We start from the raw sequence: 17,458 nt of genomic DNA on the forward strand, positions 1-17,458 counted from the left end.
GCAGGGTATGTAGAGGGAAGAGCATTTGGGCTGTGAGAAGGACCACCAGAAACATTGTGGATGTGTTGACAGCAATTTTCTTTCACTTTTAGGTTTAGACGGTTGGTTTATGGGAAATTGTCTCACTTGCTGTAAGTCAGTTTATGTCCCTGTTTATCTCAGACCTCTGGTAATAAGATTCACAGTTCAGAAAAGTGAAGCTAGATAACTTTAGACTTCTCAAATGCATGCTTACAGTATGTGTTATGCTTCTACTATAGTGATTATTTAATAATTAACTCAATGAACCCATGTCAAAGTATATGTCTATAAGTTGCATTCACTATGAACTTTGCTTCCAACTCAACTTTGCTAAATACAAAAATACTTGGTTTAAATTGGTGATGCTGAATTTAATGATTGCATATGATAACTTTTTAAGTTTTGGGTATTTTGACATGAGATGGTTTTCAGTATTAGGTTTTGGAAATTAATTACTCTTCTGTTTTAGATATTTGCTTAATTATATGCATGTGTTATCAATCTATTATAATTGAGTGCAAAGATGCAAAAGCCACTTTTGCTTTCAATATTATGGAGAGAGGTTTCTGGGAAATGGTCTAATTTGCTGTGTGTGTGTGTGTGTGTGTGTGTGTGTGTGTGTGTGTGTGTGTGTGTGTGTGTGTGTGTGTGTGTGTGTGTGGACTGTACTGTAGGCTGAGTGTATAAAAGGAAGCAGCAGAGTAAACTAAAACAGAACTCGTGCTCCGTTCCTGAGACTAACTGAGCGGTAACTTACTGAACACACTGATTTGTAAGTCCACACTTTTTATCTTTTAGTGTTTGTGATAGTGAATATATTAGTTGTATTAACATAACTGTATTAATTAATTTTAGTATTAGAATTATTTGTTTTTGTAGTCCATCTTGAACAAGTATAACAAATGCACTGGTCAATTTTGCTCCCAGTTTGAGTTTTGCAGGAATCGTTATTTTGCATGAGGTAAAAAAGAGGTTTCGGACCATGATGCCTGGGTAAAAGCATGGTAACCATCATATTGATGAAATATAGACAATCATAATTTAAGTAAGGGAAATATGGATCATGTTTGGGTAGCAGTCACTGATGCCAGATGTTCACGTAACAATTACACTCCTTTCGTTCTGTGTCTCGCCTTTCGATATACTAATAATAATGGCATGTGAAAAAACCTAGGATCCATAAGAGATTATTGTGCAGCTCTGAGGGAACTGGTGATTCAGGATGTGGATACTACGGAGCCCCCCTAGTCCCACCATGTCGTGGCCACGAGATAGTTATAATAATTATTTTTTGACAAAGTGGGACTGGGGGGCTCCGTAGTATACAAATTGGTTATGGTTAGAGAATCTCTCAAGCCCATCGGCTCCCTTGGAGACAGCATTATTTTTGGAACAAAAGAAATGGAGAGAACTTAAAATACAAAATGAATGGATCGCCTGTACTCATCGTATATGGTCAATGTTGAGGAAGAGACTGGGTATTCCTCTAACAACTTCACATGCACTCCAAATAGCCAAACTGAGTGACTTTCCTCCAAGTAAATTGGATCTTGGTTTTTTGACCATCCATGGACTATCCTCCAAAGATTTCTTCCGATATTTGCAGATACGGGACTATATAAGGTCGAGTGGGAAATGGGAATCCTTGAAAAGATTGCCTACCTCAATGGAATCCTATTTGATCAAAAATATCACTGAAAAAAAAAATAAGAAAAAAAATTCCTACAGTCACAATTGTTATATAATTCTTTTGACATAAACGGTAAATGGGAATTAGAAGCAAATGTTATTATTGAGGATGAAGAATGGATTAAGGCATGTGAAATTAGTCACACAACCACAAAAGAATTCGGTTGGAAAGTCGTGATGAGATTCTTTAGGACTCCCTCAATTATATTCAGTTTTGACAAAAGTAAATCAAATTTGTGTTGGAGAAATTGTAACCAAATTGGAGATCATAATCACATTTTTTGGGATTGCTCCATCCTGAAACCCTTCTGGCGGGGAGTTACGCGGGAAATTCAAGTCATGTTAAAATGTAATCTGTCATTAGAATTTGTTCACTGTGTAATAGGAGTAGCCCCAAGAGAGGGTCTTAACAAACAGTACACTAAACTGATTCAGATATTACTCTTAGTGGCAAGAAAAATAATTACTAGGTCCTGGCTCAAGGTCCAACCCCCTACACTTGAACAATGGCAGAATGGGTTACAGGACATAGCCTATACTGTAGCCTATAGAGAAAATTACGGCCCAACTTCACTTGAAAGTTGATCAGTTTAAGGATCTCTGGGATCTTAAGGATGTGAGTGAAGGGGGATTTTCTTGCTTATTTTTCTTGCATTTTCATTTTCTTTTTTTTTAAATGCAGTAAAATGTAGATAACGAATATTGCACTATAATTGTATGGTATGGGAATATCTAACTGAAAATATGTAATTGTTATTTTGGATACTGACTGACATTTTACAATGAATTAATTTTTATTTTTTTGTGTAGGACAGTGCCGAGTTTGCCGTTGTTCTTCTATGATTGTAAAAAACAAAAGTCAATTAAGATGTGCATTAACTTAAATAAAAAATGTTCAAATAAATAAATAATGGCATGTATTAAAATGAGGTAATTCCTCTACTCCTGCAGGCTTTTCTCCCTCGACTCTTCTGATTGGCTCGGGCAGGTCATCCTGGAGCTAACTTGGATTCCCCAGGCAGGTAGGCAGACACAGCCATTACACAAAATATATGTTGTCATGTTAAAGGAAATGTGCAGGTGTTAAGAATAGGTACAGGATCCCTATATAATCCCTAGTGGCTTAAAAAGTCAAGCGTATCTCTCGCCAAAATGCAACCTAGGGTCTTTTTGTGAATGTACCCGAGGCAAACGTTCGTTTAAAAAGCATAATTAGGACGGAAGAGCCACTTTAAGATTTACCGTATTCTCGTTTTTGGTCAAATGGCCTTTTCAGCCGCAACTCTGAGTCTGTTCCTATGGCAACGTACTAACGGTCTAACCTGCTCGCTAGCAGGTTTTCTTCAGTTTACTTTCCCTTATAACCCTAGATGTTAACAATATTTACCTCCCCATGTGTTAAATGGGACCTATTATGCAAAAATCACTTTTGAATGCTGTTTGGACATAAATGTGTGTTGGCAGTAACCAGCCAATAGTGATAAAAATCCACTCACTCCTTTTTTATTAATCCCCATAAATCATCAGCAGTGTCTCCCAGCGACCTGTGTTCAGAATGCTGTTTTAGTGACGTCACTAAGCACAGGCCCCGCCCACGAGTGTTGACAGACACTGCCGTTCTAACATAGCCCCGCCCACAAGCCACAGGCCCCGCCCACGAGTGTTGACAGACACTGCCGTTCTAACATAGCCCCGCCCACAAGCCACAGGCCCCGCCCACGAGTGTTGACAGACACTGCCGTTCTAACATAGCCCCGCCCTGATCGAGTCCACAGCTGCTGCACTGATGAGAACGTCTCCCAAGCGTTGTAGGTGTTGTGTGGCTGGATGTATTAATCCACAGAGCTCTCTCTATTTACTCCCGAAATCTGAGGCAGCCGCTGAAGACGAGGTGGAATTATTTTGTTTTTAAAGAAAATGCTCCCTCAACTCTACCGAAATTCGTTTATGTACTTGCGCACTTCTTATAACTTACTGTGTTTACTCAGCTCTTACGGTGATTTTCTGAAGTAAAACTGACGCTTCATCTTTTGTGTGATGTACAGGGCTTGACATTAACTTTTTTGCTCACTAGCCAATGTGGCTAGTGGTTTTCCAAAGTTACTAGCCACACAGCATTTTTACTAGCCACATTTTTGTTGTTGTGAAATTACCTGATAAAAGTTGACTATGGCCTGCTAAAATTTACTTGAACTAGATTTACAACCATTTTAAATGTAAAACCACTGTACACACCCAAATCAAGACTACATAAATATATAACAATACAGGTCATTTTCATTAGCTCTGATAAGGTTGTGTGCAGTGTAAAGCTCCTTTTTTAAAAATAAAACCATGTATTATGTATTATATGTCGCATGTAATACTCATTAGGGCTGTCAAAATTGCTCAAAAATGACGTTCGAATATTCCCTCAAAAAAAAACACATAGAGACAGAGCGTATTTAGACCACGCCCACCCAGGGGGAAAACAAACCAACCGTCCCCATTGACTTTGCACTGCGAGAGGCTGCCTCCTTGTCATTTCTTGCTTCTAACTAAAGACAGAAAAATGCCTAAAAGCTGCTGTGTGACAAGGTGTACAGCAAACAAGCTAAGAAACCCAGAAATAGGTTTTTATTAGCTCTCGACCCCAAAAAAACGAGTGTTTAGGACATAAAAGTGGAGACAGGCAGTTGAGACAGAGCGTCACGTGTCTCATTACTCTGAGAACTAACGTACGCCCGCTGGAGGAGACCGTAATCGGCTACACAGGATAGTTTATCTTACAGAAATATAATATATAAAACTGACATTTGGATATTTGACTCCCCAGTGACCAAATGTTTAACTTACTGCACACGTGGTGTATTTTTAGTGCATAATGAGTGTCAGGATCCCACAATTTACCCATTTGTTCCAGCCTGTATCCACTTTTATGTCCTCAAACGCTCGTTTTTTGGGGTCGAAAGCTTATGAAAACTTATTTCTGGGTTTCTTAGCTTGTTTGCTGTACACCTTGTCACATAGCAGCCTTTAGGCATTTTTCTGTCTTTTGTTAGAAGCAAGAAATGACAAGGAGGCAGCCTCTCGCAATGCAAAGTCAATGGGGACGGTTGGTTTGTTTTCCCCCTGGGTGGGCGTGGTCTTCAGATTATGACGCGTTGCGCTCTGTCTCTATAGCCATATTCGAACTATTCGAACATCTGGTTGCGCATTTTGCATTACGTCAATAACAGGACAAATTAATACAAAGAGACATAACTACTTGTATAGGTAGTTTATTTAAGTTTAAACATGTTTGACAACGTATTACCTAGGCTAATACACAAAGCACAAAAACAAGTAAATCAGCTAATGGCCAAGACCGCAGACCTCACTCTCACTCGCTCACTCGCACTCGCAGGCACTCTTTCTCTCTCTCTCTCGTTCACACCAAACACGAATAGAGCGTCAGCTGCGAGTGATTTCAATGTTAAGTCAATGTAAAGACGCGTTTACGCGCGTCTGGAGGTCTTGCGGCGCGAATGAGGCGTCACGCTCTCTGCGCATAACGGTTTAAATGAACAACAACAATAAGCAAATGTTGAGTGCTGATCAAGAGTTTTGTGCAAGCAATTTAAGGTCGCGACTCTTATATAGCAGGCTTCATTCAGTAATTGAAACAGATATTATTAACATTAATTGAAGTTTTACAGTATATATAACCGACATTGAACGCTCCGAGCGAGCTGTGCTGGTAAACGGAACTTTTCCTTGACATGAAACGGTAAATAATCAAACCAGTGGAAGCCTGCAGTGCATGAAACTGCTGTATCTAACCTACATATCTATTCAGTCAGTACAGTATCCTACACTACACAACTAGCCACCAAAGTGGCTAGTTGGAGTGACTATGTTACCCGCCATGAGCAAAATCCACCCGCATTTGGCGGGTTGGCGGGTGTTAATGTCAAGCCCTGGTAATGTACAATAAACTTTATTAAACTCATCAGTATATGTTTGATCATCATTGAAACAGCAGACTTGTAGGCTATTAATAAATAATGGATACATACAAGCAGATGACAAATACGTTATAATAACCGTAATTAAACTAAACTATACCTGTTCCATCTCTATACAGCACTCTGACTCTGTAGGCATTATTGTCCGACTCGAAATGAACGCCGTTACTGAGAGTTTCTGATATTATCATCATTCCGTGAGATGAAATTGTCCTGAGAGACTGAGCGCGAGCTCATGAAGCTCCGCCCCCTGTGTCGTCCAGCAGCAGCTCATTTGCATTTAAAGGGCACACACTAAAACCGCGTTTTTCTGAGCCCCAAAAAATGACAATTTAAACATGCTGTAAAAAATGATCTGTTGGGTATTTTGAGCTGAAACTTCACATACACACTCTGGGGACATCAGAGACTTATTTTACATCTTGTGAAAAGGGGCATAATATGGGACCTTTAAAAAACAATAACTTTTTTGTGAAGAGATATGCTACAAATGCAGTACAGTACTTATATATTTGGCATGTAGTTGAGAAAAGTAAAATTATCCACCTCAAACCACTCCCTTTAATTAAGTTAATCGTAATCTTGATATGTAGCTCTGTTTGCTAACTGCTGATTAGAATTTGTCAGTTGACCCAATAGATATGGTCCCATAACGTGCTATAATGGAAAATATTCCACACAAAGATTTTAACAATACATTAATATTGCTTCTTGACAGTAGTCCACTGTATCTGTGCCTTAGGTATTTCAATATTAGTGGGATATCTGGTCTGTATTAGGTTGCACTAGTAGCAATAGGGAACACACAGTGGTGCTACAACTGATGGTCGAATTCTGTGCATTTTTATTTTTGTACATTTCATCTTTTGCAGATTTGGACCTGAGTGCACTTCCAGAGCAGAAGACATAGACCTACACTTGTACTGCACAGACTTGGAGTCTTAACTGTTCTCTGATTAGAACTAGTCACTACCTCCTCAGAGGGTTGGTCTTGGTCATCTTGATTGTAAATTTAGGACTTCAAAATGAATTTTTTAAAAAGCACATTGCTAAAATCCAACACAGAGGCTCGCCCTGTTCATAAAGTTCCCCTGAAAGAAGAACAAAAACGGCTTGCTGATGCTTATAAAGAAAAAAGCACATTGCTAAAATCCAACACAGGGGCTCTCCCTGTTTATATAGTTCCCCTGGAAGAAGAACAAATCAATGTTGATGGGTGCAAGCGATTCAGTTTAGGTAAAGAGTCAGAACTTAAAACTAAAAAAACTAACCGCACCATAATGGTTCTCGGAGCAACTGGGGCTGGGAAGTCAACTCTCATCAATGGGCTGATCAATTACATTCTAGGTGTCAAATGGGAGGATTCATATCGGTTTAAGTTAGTTGATGAGGGTCAGTTGAAATCACAAGCTGAAAGTCAGACTTCTGAAGTCACTGTGTACAAACTCAACCACCAGGAAGGCTTCGAAATAGATTGCTCTCTGACCATTGTTGACACTCCAGGCTTTGGAGATACAAGAGGCATAAAAAGAGACCAGATGATCACAGAACAGCTCCGTAATCTCTTCTCTGCTGACTGTGGTGTCAGTGAAATCGACGCTGTGTGTTTTGTGGCTCAGGCTGCTTTAGCACGACTCACACCATCACAGAAATATGTGTTTGATTCTGTGCTCTCAATCTTTGGCAAAGATGTGGCAGAAAACATCCGGGTTCTGGTGACGTTCGCAGACGGCCAGCAACCACCAGTTCTAGAGGCAATCAATGCTTCAGGTGTCCCGTGTCCTAAAACAAAAGGTGGGCTGCCAGTTCACTTCAAATTCAATAATTCAGCGTTGTTTGCAGACAACAAATCATCCGCAGCAGACAGTATGAGTGGGGATGATGATGATGATGAAGGAGGCTTTGATAAGATGTTTTGGAGCATGGGAATAAAAAGCATGAAAAGGTTCTTTGCTGCTTTAAATCTCATAGACACCAAAAGCTTAAAAATGACAAAAGAGGTCCTCAGAGAAAGAAAGCAGCTCGAGATTTCAGTTGAAAATGTGCAGAAGCAGGTTAAGCTTGGGTTAGCCAAGCTGGAGGAGATAAAAGAGACGACTGGAAAACTAAAAGAGCATGAGGGAGAAATCAGCAGAAATGAAAACTTTGAGTTTGATGTCACCATCACAAAGCCCGTTAAAATAGATATTTCTGGAAGTGGAAATTACATCACTAACTGCCAGCAGTGCTATGTCACCTGCCACTTTCCCTGTGGAATACCAAATGACGCCGATAAAGCAGGCTGTTGGGCAATAACAAATGGATACTGTACTCAGTGTCCAAGTAAATGTCATTGGAATGTACATTATAATCAGAAGTACAGATGGGACTATGAGGAAGTTCAAGAAAAACGAACAGTGCAAGACCTGAAAGAAAAGTACCAGAATGCCACAAAGGCTAAAATAACTGTTGAGGAACTGGTTGGTGAGCTGGAGGCTGACTATAAAGATGTGCAGGCTGAGGTGGTGAAACTGATGGAGAGGTCTTCTAAGTGTTTAAACAGACTTAAAGAGATAGCACTGAAGCCAGATCCTCTCTCCACTACAGACTACATTGACATGCTTATCGAGGGAGAGAAATCTGAGGCCAAGCTCGGCTGGAAGGAACGTGTTGAGTCCTTGATAGACATGAGACATAAAGCAGAGTTATTGGCTAAAGCAGTCAAAGGAGAGAAACTCCTCCATCGGCAAGAATCGCAGATCTAGGGCGAGGGGTTTATACTGTGTTAACACGGCTATCACATTGCTTCAGCTCTAATCAGAAGGAAAGGCATGTGTTATTTTCATTGTTGTAAAATGTGATATTGTTCAGCCAGAAATTAAGCCAAATACTCTTCCAAAGTACATTGACATATTATTGAAATCTGAGGCCAAGCCTCGGTGGAGGCAATGAGTTTGGTCTATATAGTCATAAGACAAAAAGCAGAGTATGTGTCTTATTACTAAGCCTGAGATTCACAGGTGTCCTTTACAGGTCCCCATCACTTTTTCTGCTTTTTCTCCCAAATGTTCTGAAAACAACAAGAAATGTTAAATAACAGATGTAAGTGATATGAGAGTTTTTGTTTTGTTTTGTTTTTTGGCACAATAAGAAAACATGCAAAGCAATGTAAATATATAGACAAAACACATTTGCATTGTCCAAAAAAAATTACTTAAGCTAAAAGAAAACTATTTACTGATTACTGCATTATATTCAATTATATTTTTATATTCTGAATCGTCACCTGCCACCTGAATGTTGTGTTTCCCTTTTTATAAATAAAGACACTTCCACCGTAAATTGGTGCAGAAAATGTCTCCAGAAATGTCTCTCTTGCTGAGATTAAAATTACTTTGACTAAGGAAATCTCAAGCATAAAATCTGCCGTTTCTTTTGTAAAAACGTATTCCTGCAAATGTATTCCTGACATATCTATATGTGCTGTTTACCAAAAACGAACACAGATTAACGTGTGGTGATACACTTTAAGTGTGACCACACTGTGTGCTGGAACCATTGACTGTCACCATCACCACCAGTGGTAAAAGTCTGCAGCTCTTTTAACTCTGCAAACCTGAACACTGAAAATGTGATGTTCATTTTTGTATTTTATTATCATTTATATAATTCCTTAAATGTTTACATATATCTACACTGCACTTAGTTTACAGTATCCAATTCACTTCTTGTCAAGTTTTAAAGTTTTGTTTTCTACTCAATTTTTTCCTTTGAAATTTGAAAAATATAGCTTTCTTCTTTACAAAGATGTTTATTGAATTGCATTTTATTGTCCTGTAGTTATAACATGGCTCCTACTGAATAATGAAGACATTGTTAAATGACAATAAATAAAATCTGTTTTGTGTAAATGCTTCTTCTGTCTTCTGATGTGTCAACTCCTCTTCTAGGACCTTTCAAATAAACCTTTACACAGTTTTGGCAACAACTTCACATCATTTAACATGATCTTCATTTTCTCAAATACTCCAACATCTTTTGGGCTAGACTTCTGGTCAAAGCAGTAAGTTACGTAGAGCCCGACCGATATGGGCCGATGCCGATTAAAAAAGCCAGATACCGATATATCGGCCGATATTATGTGTATATTATAATACAGTAGTAACATTATTTATGTGTATTATAGTACAGTACCAGTCAAAAGTTTGGACACACTTTCCTATTGTTGTGTACAAACTTTTGATGGGTACTGTATATAGAATACACAGTATAAACAGAATAAATATATAAGCGTTTTGCAATGATCACTCAAATGTGGTGATCAAACACTTGTGTGACAGAGATATGTAACGGAGGCAGGGTGAATGATAGAACGAGAATGATACATTTGAGCTGTAACCAAACTAGTTTGCATTGCATGTTATATTATATTATATTCTAAATACGGTTGCATAATCTTCACTGACGACTTTGTCTTTTAATTTAGTCACGTTATATAAAACATAACTTGTATCAATAAATATATCAAAAGTGTCACTGACAAAACCTTATCATCTTCTATTTTTAGTCTTAATTCCTCTAGTCTCTACCAGTGGAGGAAGATCTCAGATCTTTTATTTTGATCTGAATATCACCCGCAAACTCACCAGTGCCTCTGCTACCCCCTGTTGTGTGAGTGGTGTATTGCATTTCACGTATCGCCCGCGTTGCTTGCGTCCGACGTGCAGACTATGAAAGGGAGCACGTCGCTCGTGTTGACTCTGTAAGAGAGCCCTAAAAATGCAACTTTTAACATTCAGAAATCACACTATTATCTATTCACAATATGTAGGCTACACTCATCAACACCACTGATATTGTTATACATTGGACAATAATCTCTCTCTCTCTCTCTCTCTCTCTCTCTCTGTGACTTCACACACACACACGACGTTGATTATTCTTGCCTACCGAAAAATTTGACTCTGTAATCCTATGCTTCACGAACTCACACAACCAGCTTAGAGCTGTCAGTATGTTGGGGTAGCCGAAACTGAGCTGCCCCCCCCCGCACCACTTCTGCATGCCACCTTCCACTTCTTGTGTGCCCGTGTGAATTTGTCACGGGCACTTTTCCAGTCCGCTTTCACTTTATCTACACTTTTTCCCATTGTGGTTGCAATCTCCCTCCAGGCATTTTCCAACGCTATTTTATTTGCATGTAACTGAGACGAACTATCATACAAATGCGGACGTATTAATAATGTACAATACTTGCAGTATCGCCCCCACCAACAACGCATAGTATTGCATGCAACGGTGCGTCGCGTATCAAAAACTGGGACGACACATTTTGCTACGCATAGACGCATAATGGCGGCCGAAGCGTAGCGATGCGTAGCCTTGCGGGAGCGTATGCGTATCGATGGAGCCCTTAACATTGAAATCACTCGCGCCTGACGCGCTATTCGCGTCCGGTGTGAACGCACCTTTAGTCTTTAAAGAACCCGCTACACACACTTTACACTCCAGTGTAGGGTTAAAGTTAGTGAAAGCGAACACACACACACACCCACATGCTTAACATTACTCTCCTTTTGTGTTCCACTGAAAAAATAATCATCAAGTGCTCTTGAATGTCCTAAATTATGGCTACATTTCTGTTTTTAACTGAATGATTTCTTATTTAAGGGCTTATCAGTTATGACATTCCATAATGCTGCTATATTCACACTTCTGTCTGTCTGTGTGATTATATGCTCAAAACTGAATGCAGGATGTTTATGACAGATTCTGAAGGGGGAAAAAGTGGGAACAGGATTACAACCACGATTACACGGCATTGGAAATAGTTATTATGGTATTTTTAGAGATCTCGAGCGACCAAAGTCAACAGATGACATTACACAAACCCGTGTTTGGATAGGAACTCTTGTTCTGTTGTGGTTTCCTCCCGGGCGCGTTTGAGTGACGCACTGCTGCAGACGCGCGCGTGGGGGGATTTAAATGAAACACTGATGCTCATGATTGTGATTTATGTTTTTCGTTTAATCATATGTGAACGTCTTTAAGATGGAAAGCGATATTCTCGACATCCTGGATCAGCTCGGGTAAGCTGCAGATCAAGCGCATGAGAAATGTGGTTTGTTTTTTATGACAGTGATTAGAAACTGTGATCAAATGATAATGTTTAATGGTCAGATGTATTTATTTGTTGCACGTTGATGAGAAGTTAACGTATTTTCCTCTGGTATCCTGATAAAGTTGTTAAGTGTTGTGTTTATTGCAAATTTCAAGTATAATGTGTTCTGACTCTCTTCATGTTCACTTTTATATGTTTCTGTATTCCACAATGTGATATAATAAACATATTGGCATCAAAACTGAAATCACAAAATACCTCAAGAAACGGAAAGAAGTAATTAAAGTCTTTGGTATTATTCACCACCAGTTAATTATTCATGTGGAGAGACTCCAGTTTAAATGTTAAGAGGGTAGAAATACAAAAAAAGTTGCAATTACCTTTTATTTTTTATTAATTTGTTTATTAACCCAAACCCATTATAAAGTAATTATCTATGAAAGCATAAACCTGTGATGATTGGCAGGTACGAGGGGCCGCTGTCAGAGGAGGCGGGGCTTCTGGCGGCGTGTGGGCGGGGCTTCAGCTCATCTGAATATGTCAGTCTGGTGACGTGGCTCTCCTGCAGACTCTCACGCATCACTGATTCACACACACTGGAGTCGCTCATCACAGGTGACACACACACACACACACACACACACACACTGACAGGAGTCACACTGCTGCAGACTCTCATGCATCAAGTCAAGTCACCTTTATTTATATAGCGCTTTTTACAATACAGAGTGTGTCAAAGCAGCTTCACTGTGATAACATGAAAATAATACAACAAAGTTTGTTTCTAGAAAAAAAAATTGCATCATCGTCTTTGATTGTGGTTTTAACCAAGGAAACGGGGCGTTAGAGCCGGGGGGAGCTGGGAGTCGCCGGTCAATTGCGTCACATACTCATACTGCGTGGAGTCCTGGACAAAGGCGGAAGTTGTAGTTGTAGCGTCTATCAAGCAACAAACATTAGCTTGTGTCGTGCAGTCGTTATGGAACACAATTATTCTTTACCGATTGCAGCTGGTTCTGTCGACAAAGCATGCTTAATTTTATATTTTCCACATGTAGCATTCAGTTATGTTTATGTAAGGGAAGTATTATTGCTTTAGGTTTGTGTTTAACGTTACATTATTGACATTGTTTATCTGGTGTTTATGGCAATGTAAATATAGCATGTGTTATACATAAAGATTAATCAGTATTTTGGCAAATGATGTGGGTATGTTCGAATGTACTTTTGTTTAGAATAGGGATGCTCATTTCGATTAATTTTCCCAACCGACAACCGCCGCTCGTTAATCGATTATTAACCGTTAACTGATAAGAAAGATTATAATATTGAATTTAAATACAAATAAAATTGACGCGTATCTGTGACCCTTTAAAAAAATACAAACACATTTATTTTAATCAAAGGGTTTATTTTAACGTGCAAAGTGCAAACAGCAGCATACAGAACAGATCAACAACAGAACCTGGATTCAGTTTAAATTTTCACGCACCTGCAGCATTTCTGACAGTGAGAGAAAAACAATAAATAATACAAATAAAAAACAAAATAGGCCTACACTAAATATATTGTTTAAACTTAAATAATTAACAAATTAAGATGACAAAAAGAAGAAAAAAAAAACTGGCAATTTTTTTTACGTAAACAGGCCCTGTTTAGCCTACACGAGAACGCTCGCGGGTGAAAACGTAAAAATATTTTATCAGATGTGCCTTTCGTTTAGACAGCGACGGCGTTTTTGGGGCTTAAAAACGCAAAAAAGTGAAACCACCCTCCAGAGTGGTAATCTTAAAAACGCTCCACCGTCGCGTTCCCGTCTAAAGGGTAAAAACCATAGATATCATATAAAGCCTTTAACGTTATTATGATATCTATGGTAAAAACCATAGACAGGGTAAAAACGCAAAGTCTGCTAGACAGTGAAGGCGCCGATCACCGGTCCATTGTCACCTAGCCGCCTGGAGTGCATACTACATCGAATTTCACACACTTTTGCGTCACCATATGCACGCAGATGCACTAGTGCTTCTTTTCGCTCGCTTCAATTTGCTTGCCTTGCTCGGAAAAAAAATGTCTGTCACGAGTGTGGTTGGGCGTGTCGACGCGCTCCGTGAGTTAAGAAATATAAGCTATATAGTATTTTATTTTTAAACCATGCAGCAAAAAAAAATAAATAAAAAAACCTTTAAAAAAAAACGTTTTAAACCGTTTAACTGATAGTATTAATCGGTCAAAATTTTTACTTTCGGTTAACGGTTAAACGGTCAATATGAGCATCCCTAGTTTAGAACACGTAAAACTGCGCCGCGTTATCACAACAATGAATTCGACATACACAGTAACATCTATGATAACCAGTGTAGTATTAAACCTTACTTTTCTTGCGGTTAATTCATTTTAATGAAATAAAAGTGTGATGAGGTTCAAGAGTCAGGAAGGAAGAAGACAGGGGTCGGCGTGACTGGGACTCATACTTTATTAAAATAAAGCAAAACAAACAAAAGTCGTGCACAACGCGCATTCACCGTGGCAACCGCGACGCACAAAACAGTTGTTTTCTTTCTCTGCGTCCAGTTTTCTCTCCAGTCTCTCTCTCGTTCCAGCGCGGCTTATAAGCGTCTCTCCACGCCAATAATACAGCAATAAGACACAGGTGTTCGTCATTTGCACTTGATCTACTTGCATCCCGCTCGTCTCTTCTCTCTCCCGTTACAGACCGCGCTGAACCACGCCCCCTCGCCACAAAAAGCATGTCATTAAACGCAACATTTATAAAAATAAAACTTAACCTCATCCATGAACATGATTTTTCGATTCCCGTCTGACTGATTTACATCCACGGTGGAGTTTAAAACAACAGTTCCCATCATTTCACGCTCCTTCACATCGTCATCAAGCTACGCCGTTGCTGTTGTTTGGAATGTAGTGCCCTCTAGTGGCAGAAAATTCTTGCATATTGTAGCTTTAAGTAAGGCAGATCAATAATATTGTTGAATATTAAGTGTCCCAAACTAAGCAGCCAAAGCAACAGTGGAGGAACCAAAACTCCATCAGTGACAGAATGGAGAAAACCCTTGTGAGAACCCAGACTCAGTCGCTCCGTTCTCCTCTGGCCAACGAGCGAACAGTGTATGATTATGATCCAGGCAGCGTTACAGGTCAGAGGTCAGATTGGATCAGAACATTCAGAATATTATCCAGTTCCCTCTGGTTGGAGGTCGGAGTCTCGCCGGTGTGGAGATGGGTTTGTGAGGATCAGTGCGGATGCTGTGGTGTGTGTGAGTGTGTGTGTGTGTGTGCAGGTGCTGGTCCACCATCAGATCTGGAGTGTGTGTGTGTGTGCAGGCGCTGGTCCTTCATCAGATCTGGAGTGTGTGTGTGTGTGCAGGCGCTGGTCCTTCATCAGATCTGGAGTGTGTGTGTGTGTGCAGGCGCTGGTCCTTCATCAGATCTGGAGTGTGTGTGTGTGTGCAGGCGCTGGTCCTTCATCAGATCTGGAGTGTGTGTGTGTGTGCAGGCGCTGGTCCTTCATCAGATCTGGAGTGTGTGTGTGTGTGTGCGCAGGTGCTGGTCCACCATCAGATCTGGAGTGTGTGTGTGTGTGTGCAGGCGCTGGTCCTTCATCAGATCTGGAGTGTGTGTGTGTGTGTGTGCAGGCGCAGGTCCTCCATCTGATCTGGACACGGCCCGGATCCGGCTGACTTCAGTAAACCTCGGAATAAACAGAAAGACTAACATGAGCATAGATGCCATTCTTCTTATGATGTAACGAGTACATCAGGTGTTATGGGAAGTGTCCCCGGTTCCGGCTGACCTAATCAATGCAGCCTAATAATCATTTAACTGATTTGAAAAATTTAAATGTATAATGTTCTATATGAATACCGGGTCAAAGAGATGTGTCTTTAATCTGGCTTTGAACTGACAGAGTGTGTCTGCTTCCCGGACAATGGTAGGAAGGCTGTTCCAAAGTTTTGGTGCTAAATAGGAAAAGGATCTACCGCCAGCAGTCGATTTTGATATTCTAGGTATTAGTAACTGGCCGGAGTTTTGAGATCGCAATAGACGTGAAGGACTATAATGTGAGCAATATTATATTATATTATATTACATTATATTATATTATATGTCAGCAATATTTTAAAATTGATGCGATGTTTAATAGGGAGCCAGTGCAGTGTTGACAGAACTGGGCTAATATGGTCATACTTCCTGGTTCTGGTAAGAACTCGAGCTGCTGCGTTTTGAACCAGCTGTAGTTTGTTTATTAAGCGTGCAGGGCAACCACCCAGTAGAGCATTACAATAATCTAGCCTTGAGGTCATGAACGCATGAACTAACTGTTCCGCATTTGTCAATGAGAGCATATGGCGTAATTTAGATATATTTTTAAGATGGAAGAATGCGGTTTTACAGACACTAGACACGTGACTTTTAAATGAAAGATTGGTATCAAAGAGCGCACACACACACACACACACACACACACACGAGTCGCTCATCACAGGTGACACACACACACACACACACACACACGGCATGTGAGGAAGACCGTATTTTCTGAACTGATAAACTGAATTGCAGAATAAATGGGCAGCTTGTTAGTTTGACGTGTGTGTGTGTGTGTGTGTGTGTGTGTGTGTGTGTGTGTGTGTGTAGACGACCCCCACAGATGTGCAGTGGAGGTCAGTGCTCTGCTGAAGGACTGCTGTTGTCCGTATGAGGGACTGGCGTCACGGATCGCCAACGGGGACATCAGAGAGACGAGGGATTATCTGAAGGTCCTCTGTGAGTGTTTCACTCACGTGAATGTTTCACTCACGTGTGTGTGTGTGTGTGTGTGTGTGTGTGAGTGTGTGTGAGTGTGTGTGAGTGTGTGTGAGTGTGAGTGTGTGAGTGTGTGTGTTTCACTCTCGTGTGTGTGTGTTGTCAGTGTTCGTGGCGTCGGAGCTGCAGGCGGCTGAGATGGAGGCCTGTAAACACTCGAGTGTGTGTGTGGAGATGGACTCGTGTCTGCAGGAGCTCAGAGTCGTGTGTGAGACGCTTCAACTGCCCGACCCAGCCGGACCAGACGCCCTCAGTGCCGTCCAGCAGCAGGTGTGTGTGTCAATCACACACACTGACCTCACACACACACACACACTGGCCTCACACACACTTCTGCCTCACAATCTCACACACTGACCTCACACACACACACTGACCTCACACACACTGGCCTCACACACACTTCTGCAGCACAATCACACACACTGACCTCACACACACTTCTGCAGTGCAATCACACACACTGACCTCACACACACTGACCTCACACACACACACACACACACACACACACACACACACACACACACACACACACACACACTGATGGATGGATGCACTTTTATGGACTTCATCCACTGCCATTATAAAGCTGGAAGAGCAGGACAGTTGTAATGTAACTCTGAGTGTGTTCGTCTGAGAGGAGAGTGTCACACACACCTGGGAGGAGTTGAGGAAGAGGAAATCATGGGCTAATCTTCATTTTTGGGAGAACTATCCCTTTAAAGTATCCAAGATTATTGTGATTGAACATTGTGTAGTTCCTGCAGTCCAGTAAAGCAGAGACGGAGATCAGCTCAGAGTAAGACAGACTCCTGGGGTTAAGGGTCACTAT

The 17,458-nt window shown here is 40.6% G+C and overlaps 2 protein-coding genes across 6 annotated transcripts in view; both read left to right on the top strand.

Annotated features, from left to right (window-relative positions):
- spred1 (sprouty related EVH1 domain containing 1) overlaps positions 1-9,661 on the top strand; it is a 100,968-nt gene extending 91,307 nt beyond the window's left edge. Inside the window, exons 1-4 of one of the 3 annotated variants that reach the window (XM_081394508.1) lie at positions 12-131; positions 696-793; positions 2,662-2,732; positions 6,569-9,661. In XM_081394508.1, the coding sequence (XP_081250634.1) occupies positions 6,722-8,440 (1,719 nt within the window). In that variant the 5' untranslated portion in view covers positions 12-131; positions 696-793; positions 2,662-2,732; positions 6,569-6,721 and the 3' untranslated portion in view covers positions 8,441-9,661. Of the gene's footprint in view, position 1; positions 132-695; positions 794-2,661; positions 2,733-6,568 lie in introns of those variants that run through there. The other 2 variants (XM_081394509.1, XM_081394512.1) reach the window with 2 other exon arrangements.
- A 1,918-nt stretch (positions 9,662-11,579) lies between these two features.
- The window catches only part of fam98b (family with sequence similarity 98 member B), a 549,041-nt gene continuing 543,162 nt past the window's right edge, over positions 11,580-17,458 (top strand). For 2 of the 3 annotated variants that reach the window (XR_014028882.1, XM_081348078.1), the window contains exons 1-4: positions 11,620-11,764; positions 12,263-12,411; positions 16,456-16,584; positions 16,730-16,893. Coding sequence is in view for 1 of the 3 variants with exons in the window: in XM_081348078.1 (XP_081204204.1) it covers positions 11,727-11,764; positions 12,263-12,411; positions 16,456-16,584; positions 16,730-16,893 (480 nt within the window). In the remaining 2 variants the exon portion in view is untranslated. Of the gene's footprint in view, positions 11,765-12,262; positions 12,412-16,455; positions 16,585-16,729; positions 16,894-17,458 lie in introns of all 3 variants that reach the window. The other variant, XR_014028881.1, reaches the window with a different exon arrangement.

The sequence above is a fragment of the Scardinius erythrophthalmus genome, assembly GCF_964197995.2.
Source record: "Scardinius erythrophthalmus genome assembly, chromosome: 19".
Lineage (NCBI taxonomy): Eukaryota > Metazoa > Chordata > Actinopteri > Cypriniformes > Leuciscidae > Scardinius > Scardinius erythrophthalmus.